A 23,677-nucleotide genomic window follows, 5' to 3' on the forward strand; every position below is an offset into this window, starting at 1 on the left:
TGGATCTCACGGGGTTGGAACACAGAACACACTCATGAGATCGAGGCTTGGAACGCACGCGGGTCCGCCATTTTGGGCAACCCGGAAGTGCCAAATTAGTGAATTGAATGGGCTGGATTTTCATTACAGGGATTACAGTGCCTATATTAGGGAGTCGGGCTGCAGTGGATGGATACCCCTAGACGAAGTCTTGTTAGACGAAACGCGTCAGAAGGACTCCACTGCCACCTTCATTTTATGTACAAGCGCTTTTTTATCTACTTAAATGTAAGTGTATTTCTCCTTTTTTAAAATTATTGTGTTTACGGAATTACACTATGTGGCCCCTTTTTTATTCTATATGGGCCATATTCTGGGATGTTTAACGATTTGTGTGGAGAAGATACTTTCATGAAGTCTCCTGGGACCCCTTTACCTCCAGGTTGCCAAGATCTTCCCTCTATTGCCGGTGGACAATACAAGCTGGTTTGACCCTTACAGTATATGCTGGTTTGGGTTCAAACCCTCCGGTAAGCCTCCAATCGTATTGGCTGTGGGAATTTCACATGTTTATCTATAGGACACTGTGGTGAAATCTATTCAGTTTTTTTCCTCCCTGCCGGCCATCAGGATTCTCTGTATATGATTGGCGGACAATTAGAAGCCAGCTTCACACATCTCAGCATATGTCACTTTGGGCGTGAACAGCCTAACAGGTTTCCATTCTGGTGACGGCAGTTTTCACAGTTGGTGACCATGATGGTCCCATTTACATATGGACTGTAATTATTAGTCTAATGATGGACATTTAATTTCAATTTAAGACACTTAAAGCATATTTATTTTATTTTCACAATTTGTGTGTCTATTGTGTATTTATTATTTTCACTTTTCAGCGCTACACCTTGTTTCACTTGTCAATTTTAGCAAATATTTTATTTGTTGTGTTAGCTGCTTATACTTTAGAGTAAGCGCAAATTTATCACTGTTGTGTTTCGTCCCATTAAAGTGAATGGGACTGTCGATGAGTCAACAGCGGGGCAGAAGAGAGATGACAGTTGCTCTTAAAAAATTATGATTTAAATCGAGTTGATTTATAGAAACCTTTTTACTAGTGATTTCAATCAAATCCACCCCGACGAGCACGTGCACATACCAGTTAGCACTAGGCACCCAGTGGCCTATTTAAACTGGTCTATCACTGTGAGCAGTGAATGTTCTTCAGCTCGTTCCTGTGTTCCCAAGACCCGGTCTTCTGTACCTGCATACTCGTGTATGACCCGGCTCGCCTTTGGACTTCACCTCTGCTCTCGCTTTAGCTCTGTTACCTACTACTCAGACCTTGGCTTGTTTACTGAATCTGATCTGCCTGCTGACTCTGTACCGCGTTGGCCGTCTGTTAGCGACCTTGGCATATCTCCTGGTCTTGATTTGCCTGCTAATTCGGTGCCTCGCTGCCCAGTTGCCGCTGACTGCTGCTCATCTCCTGGTTTTGCTTCCATGCCACGCTCTGGTGCCAAGCTGCTCCTGCATCCTGTTCCGAGGTCTGCGACTACCAGCTCTAGCAAAAAACCCAATTTGTGTATAAATCCTGGGAGTGGTATTCCAAGTGGTGCCTTACCCTGAATATAGGGAAGACGCTGCCATGTTACACACACAAAAAAACACACAACTAAGGAAATATCTTAGGGGGGTCCCCCCCTAAAAACCCACACCCACGCCTATTCCTCCCCACTTCCCCCCAACTACAGCACACACCCAGATAACCCACCCCACTCCCCCCAAAATACCTCCTTCCTCCCCAACCAATTCCTAGCTCCCCCCCTCAATGGATATGGTCCTGTTGGATCTAGTCCCTGTGTGGGACTCTTGAGAAAAAGTCAGGTGGGCGTGGGTTTTTAGGGGGAACCCCCCAGTGGCACGAGCAATCTTTGGGGGGGGGGGATTTACACTGCCTTGTTATCTATTTTGTACATCCAATAAATTGAATTTCTTCCAAACTGGTAGCCTACACAGATGCATATTTCCTTTGTGCTTTGTTTTTTGACTACCACCCACCTACAGAGTGGACATCACCAGCTAGTTGCTATGGCACTCGTGCCACTCCTTGCCTTTACACGCTCTGTCTCCACCTTCAGGCGTGTTAGGCGGGAGGTGCAAGAGAGGCCTCCACAACATTCCAGTCTTCACCAGGTATGTGATAGGGGATTAGCATAGAGATCCCCTCGATGAGCAAGCGGATTACACTTAGTGGAGGGGCCTTTAAGACGCCATCACACAATTCAGTGACCAATATAAGATATTAGAGCTGTAAGACCCAACACAGAAAGTCATTTAAAACAAGCAGATTTATTGTAAAAGGAGTTCCAGGCATAAAAGTTCCCGGGTGGTCCTAGTAGAACAGAAACATACATTCACATAACAAGTCAGTGCATATACATTATAACTCACAACAAAGACCCCTGACATGGGCTGTACAGCTATGGCTCAGATCAAGTTTACATTGGTATATGAACCACCACCACTAGAATATTTACCTATTTTATACAGAAAGGATATATTATACATTGACACTGAGAAATTCTGATTTTCTGCAATGTGAGCTTACATTCTAAACTGAGTAGCTCTAGGAAAGGTGTAATTAAAGGATATGTGTAGCAAAACAATTTACCTAGTTTTGGATAGATTAGGGAAGGGGTAAAACCCATGTCATTTTTTACTATTGGTGCTCACGGGGGGAGATTTTCCTTCACTTCCTGTCCTGGAGAGTCCACAGAAAATGTGAGATCTCTCCAAAGAGAATGGGATTCCTGGAAAGTTCTCATAGGAATAGATTTTCCATTACCCCTTACTCAGAATGTTTGGATTTAGCCTCACTTTCTCTCTTTTTAACAACCAGGTCCCAGGATAAAGTGTGGGGTGAATTCCTCCAGCGGGGACATAAACAGCAATAAAAATTTGACAAAGGGTCAAACCTTCTCTTTCCAAAACAAAAAAAAAAAGTTTTGCCTTTACATATACTTTAAGATGTCAGTTATTCTGTCTTGGGTGAGGACTAGAGACTAAGGTGGTACTCTGCACCTAGGTTCCCAGCTCCACCCAATTTGGAAACCATCTTGTCTCAGACTATGGTACATACGAGCTTCAGACTGTATATGAACTTTGTGAACAGCAAGCTTTTACAAAGCATTCTTAGACATTTTAGCAAGTCTACCGAAGCCTTTAAAATGTCACTTAATTTCTAGTTTGGGCTGGTTAACCACAGATCTTAATGGCTATGTTGACTGACACTTTAAACAAGTAAGCTTCATAACTACTTGAAACCTGTCGAAAGCCCACTAACGGCTTGTTAAAAGAAAACCAGCACTCATACTGGAAAACAAAGCTGCCCAAAGCTTGCCAAAAGCTTTTTGAAAGCTTGCTGTACACAGAGCTCACATACAAGCTAAAACCTATGTGTACATGCCCTGCATGTTGGTATTTCCACTTTACATAATAAGGAGAATGTAGAAGGAGACACAAGACTTAATCATTTTTCAAACAGGACCCAAAAGAAGATGGTAACTACCAAATGACATTGACTGGACCAAGCCTTGTATACCAAACTGGGGCTGTAATATGCTGAATATTCCAAGTAAAACATACCAGATCTCTTTTCCTAAAATGTCTACAGAAAGCTGTGCCTCTGGTCAACAGCAACTAATAAAACGCACCATATTATATATCTAGCGCAGGCGGATAAAGGAATGAATAGAAATTGTCATTGGTTGGGCAAAAGTTCTTTTGTTTCTGGATGTATGTCTATATCTCAAAGGCCAAGATTACTCAAAACGGATGCAGTATCTCATCTTCAGGGAAATTTATTTTGGCTGAAACACTCACTGGTTTCCATTTTTCTCTAAACCATGGACTTTGTAAAGCACAAGGGCATACCATGTTCCTTCTATGGTGGGATTCCAATAATCTAAAATAAACTAATGACTGTGGTACCAGGAAACAAGAGTCTGCTGTCCTTGGGATGGGCTTTGGTGGGTTACGTTTATAAAGGGGGAAGTTTTGTTACTGGACCGGATCCAGTAGGTTTAATTTAGAATGAAACTGAGCTCACAAAGGGAAGATATGCTATGGTATAGGGAGCATTTGGAAATCTTAATTATGTCCATGCAGTATCTTTTATGTGGAATTTCTCTTGAAAAATAACAGTGAGTTTTCAGGTATGTATGCAAGAGCACGTAGGCACTTCTGTGCCTACAGCCTCATTGTTATAGATCTGCAATTTGAGATTAAGGCACTGCTGCCTCTGACTGGAGGTCTCAGGAGATAAGGAGTGAAGTTGGGTGATCTCACTATTTTGCTGCTCACTGTTCTTGCTTGAGGAAGCAAAGCCCTGCCCCTACCAAGATGGCACACAGAGATATGGTATGGAACAGGGCAAAGAACAGGGTAAAGATCAGTGAGAGGTAATACTGAGGGCTAGTCCTTTCCCCATTTTCTGGGAACAGCTTCCATAATTCAGTCCCTCTAAATTTCGGGTGGACTTGCCCTCACAGTAAACCTGACCTGGGCTGACTCATTCTAAAGCAGCAACAATGTTGAAGTGTGGGTGTCTGCAAGTACCTGTGTTAGCGTTCAAACCTTTTATCCTAGCCCATTAAGCCTCTATTTATGCCTTAATTGGGAATAAGCCCCACCATTGTACAGTGAAATGTCAGAGTCTCTACACAACACCCCCCAAACTTCTGGCATTTGACAGTAGAATAACAGGGGCAAAGAAAGGGCAAGGCTCAGTCCTAAAGTAGGCAGAAGACAATGCTAATATCATAGTATAGGCTGGCCCTAGAATCCAAGCACCTCCACAGGGAAAGGAAAGATCTGAAAACCACTAAAGACACTTGCAGCCACTACAAGGTCCCTTGCACTTCAGTACCTCCGTTACCTTAGATCCCTTTTAGGCCAGCTGTAAATATTCCATGATAAATAACACAGGTTATGCTAGCTAGTAAAATGAGTAAAAGCTGAACATTCTTACCATAACTACCCACATCTGTCTTGAAGGTGTGGTGACAAAGATTTGGTTAAAGACAACACAGTGTGGTCGCTTCTGACTGTCATTTCTGTACATTATAAAATCCAACTAAGAAGGAGTAAAAGAATTATAAAAAAAAAAAAAAAACCTTTAAACCTCTAACTCCAAGGGAAGCTGCAAACCTATAGCTCAAAGCCTGGCCTGTAATAATACCCATAGTTGTATTTGATTTCAATATGGGTGACATCTGCTCAAGCAAGATATATAGCACCTATTGGTATGACTTGCCATGATTTAGCTCAGTGGTTCCAAAGTTTTGGGGGTTTTTTTTTTGGAAAAGGGAGGGGGGGGGGGGGTGTCAACATAGACGGAGTAACAGGTATTGGTAAATAAGAGTTTTATTTTACCCTTCTGATGAGGTTTCATTTTAACATCAGAGAGCTAGAGGACAAGACACAATGGGGTTGATTTACTAAAACTGGAGAGTGCCAAATCTGGTGCAGCTGTGCATGGTAGCCAATCACCTTCTAACTTCAGCTAGTTCAATTAAGCGCGAAAAAAAATCTGGAAGCTCATTGGCTTTTGTGTAAAGCTGCACCAGATTTTGCACGCTCCAGTTTCAGTAACTCAACCCCAATGAGTAGTAATTGCCCCTGTACATATTCAGAACCTCTCTCTAAATTGGGGAAGTTTCCACTCAATGAACAGAATACATCTCCGTCACTAGTTTAAGGTCTACTGCTCTAGTCCTCGCGCAGACTTCTAGGCAAGGTTGAGTACAATATGTATTACATTCATTCTGTTCTTGATTCGTCTGCTTAGTGGTATATGGATTGTCAAAATCTAACATCAGGAAGCTTTGCTATAAGTTTGCTTGTCTTGATCGACACTCCTCAAGTGGTTAATAGTGCATTTGTAGAAAGAAGACACATAATACAGGCTACACATCTTGGATCTGCATAGCCTCCGTGGGCCACTGGTAGTTGTCGATGGCAAAGGAATCGTAGTCAGGACTGTAAATGATAGATTTCACCAAGGCCTCTTTGTCCTCTGGTTCTGGATACCAGGATGCCATGTTGTTTCTGTAAGCATAGTCAACGACCTAAACAAAAAGGAAAACACACATTTGGGCTTATTAAGTGCAATGAATAATATCAGTGTTTTGAAGAATGAAAAATTAAGGCCCTTTTCACATGGGGCGGACTCTGTTACGATTAGCAGGGGAGCAGTGTGGATAGATGATGCATCCGTGTCCGCTCAGCTTATGCACAGCGCACACGGACAAAGCCCGCTCTGCTCTATGGTCAGCCGGGGGTAAAACAGACTCCATTGTCTGTTTACACCTGACTACCCTCCGATCCAATAGGCCTAAAAACGGAAGAGGATGGATCCCCTTCCCTTTTTTTTTTTTTTGCGGACCGGATTGGAACCACAGGTAGGTGGGTGTAAAAGGATACAAGTCTGTTTACACCAACCTATCCATAGAGGTGAATGGACCTTCCGATCAGGTCCACTTAAAAAAACAACAGGCGGATGTGATTGGAACCTTTGTGTGTGAGGGGCCTTGCTCTGTCTAATTTTAAGGCTATGATATTCTTCTTTTTTTAAATTCTAGGCTACACTATAAGGATAAAATTATGTGTACATCGCTCCAAATTTCGAGATCTGGTATTTCCAGTTGTTGCTGCAGCATACAAAGGCATTTTAGACAATGATGTGCTTCATATCTTGTGGCAACAGTTTGGTGAAGGCTCTTTTTCTATTCCAGCTTGACTGTGCCCCTGTGCACACAGCCAACTCCATGCCAAAGCAGTGCCGCAAATAACAAGACAGGGTTGCACACCCATGACACCACACCATGAATACTTTATTCACCGGCTGGCTTAAGCTGGCCATAGATGGTTTGAATCTCAGCCTGTTCAGCAGGGATAAGCCGAGATTCAATCCATTAGGCTAATTGTACCCAAGTCGATCCATTTCTGTCTGTCCTGACACATCACTGCAGCAGCCAATGGGAGAGAGGAGGGGGAAAGCCGGAAGAGCTTCACTGGGGGGGGTTGCATGACAGTGGAGCACACAGCTGGAACCAAGTAAAGTGGATAGGAGGGGTGGCATATAGAGGAACCAATGCCTTCCATTTTCCTTCTGCAGCCACTGGATTCCCGCAGGTGTGACAGGAAGAGAAGCAGGCTTTCAATGGCTGCAGGAGAAAAATGGGCATCAGTTCCTCTATATGCCACCCTTGGTGCCCCTCCTATCCAGGTGTACAGGGGAGCTGCATTGGGCTGGGTCACAATTGCGACCACTGCAGTTATGCCCCTGCTTCGCACTGACCACCGATGTAAGCAGTAATCTTCCCACTGGCCACCAGTGCAATGGTGCTCTTCTCCCGCTGACCACCAGTGTAAGGGGGTCCTTCTCCCAATGATCAATATTATAAGGCGGTCCTTTTTCCACAGACCACCAATGTAAGGGAGCTCTTCAATGTTCACCAATGTATGGGGACACTTTTCCATAGACCACCAATCTAATGGAGCACTACAAAGTTCTTTTCAGGCCATTATTATAAATGTTCACACTAATGTACCATGAGCTGTAGATATAGTAATGATGGTGCTAATACAAGCACTGACTATTGGCAAAGTCCAGCTGTTTCAGACCTAGTCTGCTGGTAACTAGCTTGGTGATTGCTACTGTAAGTGGCCAGACCCCTGAAAGTTTTTACCAAGAGTCATATGTAACTACGGATAACAAAAGTAGAACTGCCAGACATTTACTTTTTTCCCTATATATTTACTGTTGGTTAGTAAACTAGTAACAAGAAAACAAGATAGCACCAGTATCAACAATTCGAGGCATATCAGAGAACTTCAATGTATCCACATTGTGCAGACCTGCTAAGTAGAGGTGGCTAAACACCGGTAGAATTTCGGTTGAACATTTCTATGGTAATTAAAAAAAAAAAAAAAAAAAAAAAAATTCTTCAGAGCATTCCATCTTGAAATCGAGTCAACTAATTTTGTTCAAAAGCCCTTTAAATTTCGACCAGACCTGCTACTTGAATGAAACCCCAGACATATCAATGAGGTTTGTTTTGAGCCTTGTATAAAAACCACATTTGGGCCTCGCCGCAACTCTTCCAAATGCCTTTCTGTTGGCAGGAGAAAGTAGCATTAAAATCGTGTCTAAAACCAATATTTTTCATACGCGTTTAGGCACGTCAAGTTTTTTGGTATTTATTCATTTCATTGGCCAGAGTAATAATTTATTATGGCCATTGAAATGAATGTACGCTCAAGCTCTAAACACACCTAGTGCTTAAGCACATTTGGACGCGTTTAGGCACATCAGACGCTTTTAGCAGCAAAATTCTACTGGTGTTTGGCCAGCTTAACCACTTGCAGTCCCCCCAGATTACATATACTGCAGTGGGGCGGCACGAGCAGGCACAATCATGTACGTCATGTAAATTTGCTGTCCCCTCAAAATAACTCAACACACAGCCATTAATGTCTAAACCGCTGGTAACAAAAGTGAGTACACCCCTAAGTGAAAATGTCCAAATTGGGCCCAATTAGCCATTTTTCCTCCCCGGTGTCATGTGACTCGTTAGTGTTACAAGGTCTCAGGTGTGAATGGGGAGCAGGTGTGTTAAATTTGGTGTTATCGCTCTCACGATCTCATACTGGTCACTGGAAGTTCAACATGGCACCTCATGGCAAAGAACTCTCTGAGGATCTGAAAAAAAGAATTGTTGCTCTACATAAAGATGGCCTAGGCTATAAGAAGATTGCCAACACCCTGAAACTGAGCTGCAGCACGGTGACCAAGACCGTACAGCAGTTTAACAGGACGGGTTCCACTCAGAACAGGCCTCGCCATAGTCGACCAAAGAAGTTGAGTGCACATGCTCAGTGTCATATCCAGAGGTTGTCTTTGGGGAATAGATGTATGAGTGCTGCCAGCATTGCTGCAGAGGTTGAAGGGGTGGGGGGTCAGCCTGTCAGTGCTCAGACCTTACGCCGCACACTGCATCAAATTGGTCTGCATGGCTGTCATCCCAGAAGGAAGCCTCTTCTAAAGATGATGCACAAGAAAGCCTGCAAACAGTTTGCTGAAGACAAGCAGACTAAGGACATGGATTACTGGAACCATGTCCTGTGGTCTAATGAGACCAAGATAAACTTATTTGGCTCAGATGGTGTCAAGCATGTGTGAAACCAACATGACAAGTGTGTCTTGCCTACAGTCAAGCATGGTGGTGGGAGTATCATGGTCCGGGGCTGCATGAGTGCTGCCGGCACTGGAGAGCTACAGTTCATTGAGGGAACCATGAATGCCAACATGTACTGTGACATACTGAAGCCGAGCATGATCCCCTCCCTTCGCAGGTTGGACCGCAGGGCAGTATTCCAACATGATAACGACCCCAAACACACTTCCAAGACAAACACTGCCTTGCTAAAGAAGCTGAGGGTAAAGGTGAGGGAATGGCCAAGCATGTCTCCAGACCTAAACCCTATTGAGCATCTGTGGGGCATCCTCAAACAGAAGGTGGAAGAGCACAACATCCACCAGCTCCGTGATGTCGTCATGGAGGAGTGGAAGAGGACTCCAGTGGCAACATGGAAGCTCTGGTGAACTCCATGCCCAAGAGGGTTAAGGCAGTGCTGGAAAATAATGGTGGCCACACAAAATATTGACACTTTGGGCCCAATTTGGACATTTTCACTTAGGGGTGTACTCGCTTTTGTTGCCAGTGGTTTAGACATTAATGGCTGTGTGTTGAGTTATTTTGAGGGGGCAGCAAATTTACACTGTTATACAAGCTGTACACTCACTACTTTACATTGTAGCAAAGTGTCATTTCTTCGGTGTTGTCACATGAAAAGAAATAATAAAATATTTACAAAAATGTATCTCCACCTTTTGTGAGATCCTGTATATGACCCTGGCACACTGATCTCCCTGACGGCACAGTGAAAGAGAAGTGCGTACTTCTCTTATGGCAGAGCCAATAAGAGGGAGATCTTTCCCATCTTTCTGCCGACACACAGAGTGATAATGCTAATGAGCATGGGGTTATTAGGGTGTGCCCAGGTACATCGGGCGCACGCCTATGGAGACATCTCCATAATGCATGCCATTGACTACTGTTACCAGGACAGGAAATGGGAAATCTCTGCAATGGGGACACAAACAATAAAACATGATGGTGTTTCTAATCTTTTGCTACATTTCAGCTGGAGCTCCATAAAGCACAGGTCAATAGTATGTATACAGGACTTACCTTAATGGCAATCTTGAGAGACACCTCCCTGATGGTGCTAAGAGGGGGATACAACCGTCCCTCTGCTAGGTTTTCCTCTGTGACATCTTCAGCAATGGCCTAAACAGGACAAGATATTATTTACATTGACCCGGATGTATCACAAATGCTACCATATTCCATTTACATAGGCAGAGTTATACTGTAAATCTGTCTTGCCCTTAACAAAACCACCCCCTTAAGTTAAAAAAAACATTTACTGTTCCTTCTGCATCCTTAACCTGTTCTAATTGTATTGTTGGTCATGTGAACCAATGCCAGGGCACTGGTCATGTGATCTCCAGCGATGAGAAGATGAAGGTTCAAGCAAAGCTGCTGACAGTCTGTGCTTGAAGGCCAAGGATACGGCTGAGGTCGTGTGATTAAAGTTCTGGCATCTGGTCAGGTGAGCCGTGTTAGGGCTCGTTCACATAGACAGCTGGTAAAAGCAGGCAATTGAGCCATTGTTTTACCGCTCTCTGCAGCCCCCCTGGGCCCAACCACCCATCTAAAACACAGAAATGCAGCTGCGCAGGGCTGTGCACGTTACAGCTAGTTCCGAACCCGACCCATTCAAGGCCTAGCCACACATTGTGTCGTGACAGGCATTTTACTGCATTGTAAAACACTTGCGGCAATGATACACAGAAAACGATTGTTTCCTGTGTGTCACATTCACACTGCAACGCAACCAGGAGCTGCACTGCTGCCTGCTGCGATAAAATGCAGACATGCTGCATTTCACCACAGCACACTGTGCAGAATTGCATGGCACTGTGCAGTGGGGCAGCGCATTGTGCTGCTGTACAGCACCATGGGTGAAGTGTACATTTTGTACACTTCAAATAAAGTTTGTCCGAAAAAAAAAGGGAGTTGTGTGATGTGCTGAATCACGCAACACACTTCCCACCAGCGCAGTTGGGATCGGACAGCTGCCCAACAGGTAAAGCACTCCGGCAACTGTCCACCCTAGTGTGAACCCAGCCTGAGTGTAGTCAAGATAAAAAAAAAAAAAAAAAAACAGCACAAGGGACATAACTTACTATTAAAAGGAGAATTTTAGTCAATTTTTATCTGTACTTCTCCCATGGATCACAGGAGTGCAGTTAGCTCTATACTCCTGTGATGCATTTTGAGCTGAAAGTGGGCCTGCTGTCTAGACATCGTTTCGATCCGAATCAGTTTAACAAATTTCGACAAATTCAGAAATAACCAGTTTAAAGGACTGTTCTGAATATTCGTAAATTCGAAAAAACGTGCGAATTCAGAAAAAAGCGTAAATTCAAAAAAAAAAATGGGAAATTCGAAAAGAATGGGAAATTCGGAAAATCAAAAGAAAAAAAAAAAAAAAATAATTCAGCAATTCAAAAATTGTAAAAAAAAAAAAAAAAAAATAGGAAAATCTGAACTAATAATTTAATCAGTTTTTTAACAAATTTCGACAAATTCGTAAATAATCAGTTTAACAAACTTTTCCGAATATTTGTAAATTCGAAAAATCAAAAAAAATTTGTGAATTTGGAAAAAAATTGTAAATTTGTAAATCCGAAAAAAAAATTGGAAATTCGAAAGAAAATGGGAAATTCGGAAGATCAAAAAAAAAATATCGTAAATTCGAAAAAAATTGGCAATTCAGAAATTCGTAAAGAAAAAAAAAAAAATATTGGAAATTCGGAAATTTGAAATCCCGGAAATTAGAAAATCTGAACTAATAATAACTTAACTATTACTAGCTATTAAATTATAGGTATTGGAATTTCCTTTCAAATTTGGCTGTTAGTGAACGTAACGAATACGAATTTATCCGAAGTAACGAATTATCTGAAATAATGAATGCCGTATCTAAACGAATGGAATGCAACAAATTAATAATAATAAAGTACAATAATAATAATACAAACATCTTATTATTAATTTGTTCCATTCTATTTGTTTAGATGCGGCATTCATTATTTCGGATAATTCGTAACTTCAGATAAATTCGTAATTTGAAAGGAGATTCCAATACCTATAATTTAATAGTTGGTGATAGGTAACTTATTATTAGTTAGTTATTATTTTAGATTTTCGAATCTCCGATTTTTTTTCAAATTTCCGAATTTCCGTTTTTTTTCCGAATTTTTTCGAACTTTTTTGAATTTCCGATTTTTTTCACATTTTCCCGATTTTTTTTCGAATTTCTGAACTTCCGAACTTTTTCGAATTTCCAAATTGTTTCAAACTTTTTTGAATTTTCCAAATTTTTTCGAATTTACGATTTTATTTAGAATTTATGAATTGCAATCATAACAAATGACTCGAAAAAAACGAATGAAACGAAAACGACCACATTTTTCGGTAGTGCCTATGTCTACTGCTGTCAGCTGATGTCCCAGAGCTGGTCCAGGCTCTGAAAAGATCCCAACCATATTGTCGGGATCCACCCAGATACCTGGGAGCGGCAGCTTGCTCAGCCTGAGCCAGACGCTCCCACCCCCTCCACAGTCCTGCCCTCCAAAGAGCACTGTAGGAGCGTAGAGCCTGAAGACCAGGAGCTGAGCGATCAGCTGTCTTTGATTGCTCAATTCTCAGTCGTAGAGCCAGTGGGGCTCAGATAGCTCATCGCTGCTGCAGACGAATATCATTTTTTTAAAATGAATCCTAAACTTCTCTTTTAATGCTCTATGTCCCTTGTGCTGCTGGCTCCTGGTTTCCTTGAAATCCTCTGCGGTTGTAATCTTCCAATGCTTTTTTTGTTTTGACTAGACTTCGGCTTTAAGGACAATTGCATTTACAACACCAGTCTACTTTAATAGCCTTGTCAATAGTTTTTATTGATTTGCAATAAAACATCATACATGCAGAGAAGCCAGCACAGTCGTTCCTGTATATTACTCAAGATATGCAATAGAAGAACAATTAAAATACTGATTGTAAAGATGGGTTGGCAAATGACCACATAAGACCCAACAAATAAGAGTTCAGCACCACCAGACAAAACTCAAACTTACATTAAAAAATAAAGCGAAATATCTCTAATACGTACATTGTTACTGCAAACCTGGCTTACATTATTATGCTATACTTATTGATCTTTATCATCACAACTGTTGTTATTGTTTTCTTTGACTCACAGCCGCACTCTGTACCTTTTTACAATATTGATCACATTTGAACATTTGTACAGGTCATACTATGTATCTTTCAAAGCTTTAATAAAGACCTATTGAAAGTGGAAAAAGAAAGAAAAATAGGAACTGGCGATCAAGTTGTCCATCTTGAATGGAATTTCACCGCATTCGCTAAGCTCTGGTGTAACTTTCCTTGCGAAATTAACTGCCTATTTGGCTTTAGTACATCAACTCCAATGTATCAACTGTGGCAATCTTGCATTGAGCAGGGTTCTCCAAACTTCTTAAACAAAAGGGCCAGTTTATTTCCCCTTAGACTTTAGGTGGGTCGCACTATGACCAGCGGGAGTGGAAATTTTCCTTGCATCAGTGAGAGTAAACATCAGCACATTTGTTGTTAGGGGGAGGAATAGTGCCCCATCGTTGGTATCATTGGAAGGAATAGCGTCCCATCATTAGTATCATTGGGATACCATCGTTGGTATCATTGGGAGGAATAGTGCCCCATCGTTGGTATCATTGGGAGGAATAGTGCCCCATCGTTGGTATCATTGGAGGAATAGTGCCCCATCGTTGGTATCATTGGAGGAATAGTGCCCCATCGTTGGTATCATTGGGAGGACTAGTGCCCCATCGTTGGTATCATTGGGAGGACTAGTGCCCCATCGTTGGTATCAGTGGGAGGAATAGTGCCCCATCGTTGGTATCAGTGGGAGGAATAGTGCCCCATCGTTGGTATCAGTGGGAGGAATAGTGCCCCATTGTTGGTATAATTGGGAGGAATAGTGCCCCATCGTTGATATCATTGGGAGGAATAGTGCCCCATCGCTGGTATCATTGGGAGGAATAGTGCCCCATCGTTGGTATCATTGGGAGGAAGGGGTGGGGGGTCAGCCTGTCAGTGATTGACTCCAATTGTCCCGTGTCCTATGGGTAGAAGCACTATGGTCTGCAGAGCAGGGAGACGCCAACCATAGTGTATCTCTACATCTACACGGGGAGACATACCCATAGGACACGGGACGCTAGGAGTCAATTACTGACTTGGAGCTTTATTTAAAGCTCTGACTAGCCTCCCACCTCTGATATATCAATGGACTTTGTTCTGTCAAATTGCCATAACTGACCCTTTGCTGATCATATAGGGAACATCTGGTTCCCAGACTCTTACCGCTTTTAGGTTGGCGCCCACCTACACCCCCGCCGGCACAGCTGCTTCACCCATTCTTTTTAAGGAATCGTTTGCATGTAAAAACAAAAATTATGACCATACATACTCCTACTTTATACCCCTGATGAAGGTGCTTTAACCAGAAACGCGTTGGGTACTGGGGATCACTATATACCAGAGAGTACTAATTTTGCTGTCATATTTTTCATGCAACTTGTCTTTTGTTTTTGTTGTTTTTTTATGTTTGCACATTTTTGTAATATTCTGATGTCCTTTTAAATATCGATCACTTCATGATCGTATGTTTTTATGTATATTCAATAAATATAACTTTTTGCTTTAATACACGTGTGTGTTGCCTACAAAGTCCCAACGAAGGGGGATTTTTCTTTTTCTCGTTGGTATCATTGGGAGGAAAAGTGCCGCATCATTGGTATCAGTGGGAGGAATAGTGCCCCATCGTTGGTATCATTGCGAGAATAATGCCCCATCGTTGGTATCAGTGGGAGGAATATTGTCCCATTGTTTATATCATCGGGAGGAACAGTGCCCTATCGTTGGTATCATCGGGAGGAATAGTGCCCCATCGTTGGTATCATTGGGAGGAACAGTGCCCATCGTTGGTATCATTGGGAGGAATAGTGCCCCATCATTGGTATCATTGGGAGAAATGATGCCCCATCATTAATATCAGTGGGAGGAATAGCGCCCCATCGTTGATATCATTGGGAGGAATATTACGCCATCATTGGTATCATTAGGAGGAATAGTGCCCCACTATTGGGGTCAGTGGGGGAAATGGTGCCCCATGGTTGAGGTTAGCTGGTTGAATAGTGTCTCGTATAAGTGGGATGAATAGTGCCCCAAGGGCCAGACAAAGGCAAGCGAAGGGCTGCATCCAACCCCCGGGCCGGAGTTTGGAGACCCCCTGGCATAGAGCAATGTAAGGAGCATAAATTTCAAAATGGACAGAGAAAGGGAAATAAAAGCTGGTGGAATAGAGAAGAGAGAGAACACATCCTGGCCAAAGACCTGTCCCAACCGCCTCCCGATTATCACTTCAATTGCCAGTATACAGTATCTCATCTGCTATGCTAACTACTTAAAATGTTCATTGATTTAGCAGTCATTCATGTCAAAGTACAGCACCACCTACCTCTGCCGTGGTGAGAAAAATGTCTTCTGTAATATGTCGGACCCCGCAAGCGATGACTCCCAGAGCCACCCCTGGGAACACATAAGCATTGTTGCCCTGACCCGGGTAGAAAGTCTGACCATTTGGTAGGGTCACTTTAGAGAATGGACTTCCGCTGGCAAAGATCCCCCGACCCTGGAGAAGAGAAGCCAAGACTGTATCAGAGCAATCACTCAGATTTACCATCTACTAAACACCGTGACCGGTTACCTCTACAGCTGGGCAATGCTTCCCCTCCGGTGCAAAACACTACAGGAGCTTTCTAGTATACATGGAATTTGCCATCAGGAGAAGAGCATTTGGAGAGAAAGCAATTCAGCAATCTGATAAAATAATATTTCTAGCGGTCATTGTCCTGTTTAAGGCTGAACTCTAATAAATATACAAAACAAATATAGTGCCTTGAAAAAGTATTCATACGCCTTGAAATTTACCACTTTTTTGTCATGTTACAACCAAAAACCTAAATGTATTTTATTGGGATTTTATTGTGATCCACCAACACAAAATGGTACATAATTGTGGAGTGCAAGAAAAATGGTAAATGGTTTTCAACATTTTTTACAAATAAATATGTGAAAAGTGTGGGGTACATTTGTATTCAGCCCCCCGGAGTCAATACTTTGTAGAACCTCCTTTCACTGCAATTACAGCTGCAAGTCTTTTTGGGGATGTCTCCACCAGCTTTGCACATCTAGAGAAAGTGAAATTTTTGCCCATTCTTCTTTTTGAAAAATGTCTCAAGTTCTGTCAGATTGGATGGAGAGCGTCTGTGAACAGTAATTTTCAAGTCTTGCCACAGATTCTCAATTGGATTTAGGTCTGGACTTTGACTGGGCCATTCTAACACATGAATATTCTTTGACGTAAACCATTCCATTGTAGCTCTGGCTGTATGTTTAGGGTCGTTGTCCTGCTGGAAGGTGAACCTCCGCCCCAGTCTCAAGTCTTTTGCAGACTAACAGGTTTTCTTCTAAGAGTGCCTTGTATTTGGCTCCATCCATCTTCCCATCAACTCTGACCAGCTTCCCTGTCCCTGCTGAAGAAAAGTATCCCCACAACATGATGCTGCCACCACCATGTTTCACGGTGGGGATGATGTGTTCAGGGTGATGTGCAGTGTTAGTTTTCCGCCACACATAGCGTTTTGCTTTTAGGCCAAAAAGTGCAATTTTGTTCTCATGTGACCAAAGCACCTTCTTCCACATGTTTGTTGTGTCCCCCACATGGCTTCTCACAAACTGCAAAGGGACTTCTTATGGCTTTCTTCTTGCCACTCTTCCATAAAGGCCAGATTTGTGGAGTGCACAACTTAATAGTTGTCTTGTAAACAGATTCTCCCACCTGAGCTGTGGATCTCTGCAGCTCCTCCAGAGTTCCCATTGGCCTCTTGGTTGCTTAATGCTCTCCTTGCCCGGCCTGTCAGTTTAGGTGGACGGCCATATCTTAGTAGGTTTGCAGTTGTGCCATACTCTTTCCATTTTCGGATGATGTATTGAACAGTGCTCCGTGAGATGTTCAAAGCTTGGGATTTTTTTGTTTATAACCTAACCCTCCTTTAAACTTCTCCACAACTTTATCCCTGACCTGTCTGGTGTGTTCCTTGGCCTTCATGGTGCAGTTTGTTCCCTAAGGTTCTCTAACAAACCTCTGAGGGCTTCACAGAACAGCTGTATTTATACTGAAATTTAATTACACACAGGTGTGTCTCTGTTTACTATTTAGGTGACTTCTGAAGGCAATTGGTTCCACTAGATTTTAGTTAGGGGTATCAGAGTAAAGGGGGCTGAATACAAATGTACGCCACACTTTTCAGATATTTCTTTGTAAAAAATTTTGAAAACCATTTATCATTTTCCTTCCACTTCACAACTATGTGCCACTTTGTGCTGGTCTATCACAAAATCTCAATAAAATACATTTATGGTTTTGGTTGTAACATGACAAAATGTGGAATATTGCAAGGGGTATGAATACTTTTTCAAGGCACTCTATACACCAATCAGCCATAACATTATCACCAATGACAGGTAAAGTTAAAGCGGAGCTCCAATTAAAAAAAAAAAAAAAAAAATTAAAAGTCAGCAGCTACAAATACTGCAGCTGCTGACTTTTAATAATCGGACACTTACCTGTCCCAGGGTCTAGCGATGCGGGAGAACGAAGCCCCGCCCCTCTCCCCCTCCTTTCTGCGGCGCCGGCATTGTCACTGTGGGCACCCGCCTGTGGCTCCACAGCCGGCGCACGTACTGCGTATGCGCAAGCCGCGCTGAGACTGGCCAGGCAACCATCTGGGACCTGTGACGTGTCTCAGATGATTGCTGAGAGGGAGGGGGGAGAGGTGATCTTCCTTCCGGCGCCGCGGGTGCGCCAGGAGGAAGTGGGAGCTGGAACCCTCTAAAAAGAGGGTTTCCGCTCCCCTGCCAAAAAAATGACATGATCTCTGCCTTCGCCTTGGTCAACATCACAGAGCCTATCTCCTGCGTTCCTGTTTAAAGACTTGCTTTGCTGACATCCCTTCTGGCTCCAGATCCTACTTGCTGTACCACTACATTTATCCCTGACTTCTGGCTTGGCTGACTATCCATTCCGGTTACTGAACTTTGTCTATGTTTTGACTACGTTTGTTCTTTTTACTTTTATTATTAAACAAGTGTGATTTAACTGTATTTCGCGCTCGGTCTGATTTCATGGTTTCTGACAGTTTGAATCCTGGCTGGTCCCTACTAAACCAGTCGAGATTCAAACACATCTGTGGCCGGCTTTAATCTACAGGCCCTGGTGGGCTAATCATGTGACATGATTGTGGGACCACAAGGGTGAAGTCTACATATAAATGTGGTCATCAAAGATGAGCATCACAGACTGCATGGCGGCAGATACTATACCTCCGTTAGATGGTAGCACTGCTCTGCTGTGCACTCCGCCTTGCTGGTTGGGTTACTTAGTGCAAAGATTATTGGTCTTTTATTAAAAGCAGCCATATTCTTTAGTATCTTTTCTGTAAACGCTCCCTTGATAGCGGCCACTCCTAACAGAAATAAAAACATGTTGTTAATGTTAAAAAAAAAAAAAGAAATAGCCAACCAGAACTAGCATTTTCTCTTCTGTAGACAATAGCACATAAAATGAAGAAAATTGTGGTGTGTTATTATACTGGCACTGGCTAAACTAAACTGGGTGTGCTGTAATAAAATCCTTCCCTGATGAACTCTAGTAGAGGTAAACAACATCTCCTAGCATTGGTTTGGTAAGTTTTAAATATGAATAGAGTAAAAAGAAAAGAAAAAAAAAAAAAAAAAAAAAAAAAGAGAGCTGTGATGTCTACACCTTGCACAGATGAGGGATCTCAAGCTTAAAACAGCTGTATGTGTTTTGTAAAATGGCTCTACATTTTAGGCTGTAGCTGCTCTAGAACCTTTTAGACAGATATGCATAGCTCTAGCCTTTCTACTTAAATGCATGTCAGTTTTGTATTCCGTATATACTCAAGTATAAGCCGAGTTTTTCAGCACATTTTTTTGTGCTGAAAATGCCCCCCTCGGCTTATACTTGAGTCAAGCACTTTTCTGCAGAAGAGAATGACATTTTCCGAACCGACTTTTGGGCCCCATATCTCGAGGCCACTTTGTGCTAGTAACCCCAAGTTTGGTGTACAAACATAGTGGAACTAGCACTATAACATATCCAAAGGGGTTCCTAGCACCAAGTGGCCCCGAGATACGGGGCCCCAAATTCGGTTCAGAAAATGTCATTCTCTGCTGCATTAAAGTGCTTGACATTTTCCAAATGGATTTTGGGGCCCCTGTATCTCGGGGCCACTTGGTGCTAGGAACCCCAGCTTTGGATATGTTGTAGTGCTAGTGCCACTAGGTTTGCACAACAAATGTGGGGTTTCTAGCACCAAGTGGCCCCAAAGTTGGTCAACTGTGTCCATCTGCAGCAAACCCCAAATTTTGGCTGCAGATAGGGGGCATCTAGGAACCCTTAACTACCAAGTTTGAAGTTCGGGGGACCTACGGCTGCAAATGGGCACAGTGAGGCTGCAAATGGGAATTGTTGACCCTCTTTACTTACAGTAGCTGCGCATTTCTCACCCTAGGCTTATACTCGAGTCAATAAGTTTTCCCAGTTTTTTGTGGTAAAATTAGGTGCCTCGGCTTATACTCGAGTATATACGGTATTTTCTTTCTTGATTATGATCAGGATTTAAAATACGTTAATAGTCATAAAAAATATTTAATATGAATATGTTGCATTCTCAATTTTTGTCTGTAGGTGGAGCTTTTGGGTCCTTTTTTTACAATTTCTGGGCTATCCTTATCAGCTTTGCCGAACCATTTGTTTACAGAGTTCAGGCTGAATTTTACACACACAAATGATTCATGACAGGGAGTGTTGCTGCTTCTTTCCTACTGCCTATTGATAAAGAAAAGATCTGTGGCAGTGATGCCTAAAAAAATGTATTTATTCTGTACATTCAAACAAAAAGAGATTTTCTGTGATATTATTTTGATTGCGCTTATGTCAAGGTTTATTTTTTTGTATTAATGAGCTGCAGCTCAGTGGGAATATTACAATGCAGGAATACAGAAACTATTATTGTAAAAAAAAAAAAAATCTCAAAATTCTACAGTCCAAAAAATATATATACCGAGACAGGGATGACCTCCCATAAACACAAATAAAACCAGTGATGTGACAATAAGCATTTTCTTACCTATAATTGCTGAAGGTTTCAATATCTCTACAGCCTCTTCCAGAGTTTTCACAGGAGGGTGTTCCTGGGCAAACACCTCCTTCTCATGATTCAGGTTCCCCCGTCCCTTTAAGAAAATAGAATGCCATATCTTTATAAATGGAGTGTAAAAACCGCTGATCACATCTATAGCTTAAAAAAAAAAAATCCTGAACATATACACTATATTACCAAAAGTATTGGGATGCCTGCCTTTACATGCACATGAACTTTAATGACACCCCAGTCTTAGTCCGTAGGGTTCAATATTGAGTTGGCCCACCCTTTGCAGCTATAACAGCTACAACTTTTCTGGGAAGGCTGTCCACAAGGTTTAGGAGTGTGTCTATGGGAATGTTTTTGACGGTTCTTCCAGAAGTGCATTTGTGAGGTCAGGCACTGATGTTGGACGAGAAGGCCTGGCTCGCAGTCTCTGCTCCAATTCATCCCAAAGGTGTTCTATCGGGTTGAGGTCAGGACTCTGTGCAGGCCAGTCAAGTTACTCCACCCCAAACCCGCTCACCTATGTTTTTCGGACCTTGCTTTGCGCACTGGTACAAATAATTTGGTGGAGGGGGGATTATGGTGTGGGGTTGTTTTTCAGGGGTTGGGCTTGGCCCCTTAATTCCAGTGACGGGAACTCTCAAGGTGTCAGCATACCAAGACATTTAGGACAATTTCATGCTCCCAACTTTGTGGAAACAGTTTGGGGATGGCCCCTTCCTGTTCCCAGGTAACTGTGCACCAGTGCACAAAGCAAGGTCCATAAAGACATGGATGAGCGCGGAGGTCTACTGCTAGAATTATTCACGGCGATACCTCACATGTGTGGTTTGAACATCGTTTAAATATGTGAGCGCGACTAACATATGCGTTTGCTTCTGCGCACGAGCACAGAGTACTTTAAATTTAGTTTTTTCTTATTTATTTTACGTTTTATTTTTACACTGTCCCTTTAACTTTTTTTTTTTTAATCATTTTTATCCCTATTACAAGGAATGTAAACATCCCTTGTAATAGAAATAAGCATGACAGGTCCTCTTTATTGAGAGATCTGGGGTCAAAAAGACCCCAGGTCTCTCATTTACTTTTAAAAGAAAAAAAAAAAAAAGTAATTTTGCCTTTAACAGAAAAAAAAAAATCAGCCCTTTAGGCTCCATGCACACTGGAGCTCATAATTGTCCGTTTTTGGGAGTTTGGGCGTTTTAACAGCCCATAAACTCTCCCCTATGTTATCCTATGTGTCCATGTACACATGGAAGTTTTTGGATGTTTATCAGCAGAGGAGTTTATGAGTTGTTTTCTGAACGCCATGAAATCGCGTTCAGGAGTACTTTTTCTGACCACAAAAAACGCCAAACGCTCATAAACGCTGTTGAATGTCGATAAACGCTCAAAATGTGGCTCACCACAACGTTATGAATCCATTGAAAAAAAAAAAAAAAAAAAAAAAAGCTAATAAACGCTATTGCTATTTAGTACGTTATTTTAACGTCCAGTGTGCATGGAGCCTCAGGCTGTGAGGCGGAAGGGATATCCGACGTCCCTCCGGTCCTCCAAGGGCATAGAGTCGAGTTGGGGACATCTTGCCCTCACTCGACTTCCTGTCCATTGCAACCAGCAGATCGGATCGTTTTCGCCTTTACCGATCTCTCCAGTAAACAGGGAAATAACCGGGAAGCGCGGGGGGCACTTCTCCCACCTCCTCTAAAAGTGATCTTGCGGATAATTCGCCGCTGAGATCACTTTTATTTTGTAGACAATCGCCCACAGAACAAGAGAACACCAGGGTTTTGGCAGCTGGCTGCTGCCATAACAAAGGTATTTAGCGTCAAAGTAATGATGTAAATGTACTGTGGTTTTAAAAAAAAGAATTCGACTTTCTTTTCTTTTGTTGGGTCAAATAAAATTTTATACAAAAACCTGATTTGACCCAAGTCCATCTCTTCTGTAAAACTCGGAGTTTTGTTGCCTGGAAGAGGACCAGTGACCAATATATTCTTTTTTATTGTTTATTTTATTTCCTTTATGCACAGCCTGCACAATTGTAATAAAGCAATGCGCCAGTTTAGTGAGCCAAAGGAAAACCAATATGTTTTTCGTTAGATTTTTGGCACAACGGCATCTAATCAGAGAGTGCCGGAGTGAGCGGACTGCAGCCAAATGTACGCCGTCCATGGGGATAATATACAAAGACCTCATCGCCCGAACAACCAGTCAGTAATTGTTCAAAAACTGGTCATCTCATCTACAGACAAAAAGTCATCGGTTATCAAAGTAGTGATAGTGATTTTACAGCTTATTAGATATAGATATGAATTTTTATATATTTTTTTTAGGGTATTTTTTTTGCTTTTCCTGCCTCTACTCCTCAGCCAACACTCCTGCATAGTTGAGGATGACATATTTAGCGCTGTGAAGCCTCCTGGCATATGTACATATGTACCATTTCCAGGTATGCTTTACTTTCATTCACGGAAGCCAGAGAAGATCAGGTCTGGCATGCCTCATCAGGGGTCGGGCTTTCTTAACCAAGAGAAGGCACCTGATGAAGTCAGGAACAAACATGGTGGCCCGGACACAGGCTGTGATAGCAGTATATATATATATATATATATATACATACAGGGCCAGATTAAGAGCATCATGGGCCTGGTGCTGAGAATTTCGGTGGGCCTTTTTATGGAAACAAAATGAAAATGCAAACAATTTTTCGCTAAAACGAATTAAATATACTCTCACCAGTAATACCAGCCGTGCAGCCTCTGAGCAGCAGCAACACCACCAATACCACCTGCTATGCGGTCTCTCACCAGCAGCAACATAGGGAGACCACATTTCCAAACTGTCATTTAGGGACATCCCCCTTTTCCCAAAAAAAAGATGAGGGTGGAGGATGTAGTCTCGGGGTTGGCAGGGAAATCGGCAGTGGAGGTGATTTGTCAGGCAAATGGCTGGTGTTAGTACTTAAAATCAATCATCCTGACACCATGCTTGATATGGTGTCAGGATGATCAAATTCCATTATTTCAGTTACTACATCATAATATATAGTGAAATAGTTCAACTCACCATCGTGCAGAATTAGTGGGACCTGAGCTTGTCACTTGCCACCAGATGCAGCTTGTCACTTGCCACCCATAGCCTGCC

General features: G+C 42.4%; 1 protein-coding gene across 2 annotated transcripts in view; it reads right to left on the reverse strand.

Annotated features, from left to right (window-relative positions):
- Positions 1-2,309: 2,309 nt before the first annotated feature.
- Positions 2,310-23,677, reverse strand: part of ME3 (malic enzyme 3) — a 254,281-nt gene continuing 232,913 nt past the window's right edge. For both annotated transcript variants that reach the window (XM_073612948.1, XM_073612949.1), the window contains exons 11-15: positions 20,510-20,615; positions 18,678-18,820; positions 15,751-15,924; positions 10,296-10,394; positions 2,310-6,107 (exon numbers count right to left, since the gene is read on the reverse strand). In XM_073612948.1, coding sequence (XP_073469049.1) covers positions 5,946-6,107; positions 10,296-10,394; positions 15,751-15,924; positions 18,678-18,820; positions 20,510-20,615 — 684 coding nt within the window. In that variant the 3' untranslated portion in view covers positions 2,310-5,945. The remainder of the gene's footprint in view (positions 6,108-10,295; positions 10,395-15,750; positions 15,925-18,677; positions 18,821-20,509; positions 20,616-23,677) is intronic.

The sequence above is a fragment of the Aquarana catesbeiana genome, linkage group LG02 (assembly GCF_042186555.1).
Source record: "Aquarana catesbeiana isolate 2022-GZ linkage group LG02, ASM4218655v1, whole genome shotgun sequence".
NCBI lineage: Eukaryota > Metazoa > Chordata > Amphibia > Anura > Ranidae > Aquarana > Aquarana catesbeiana.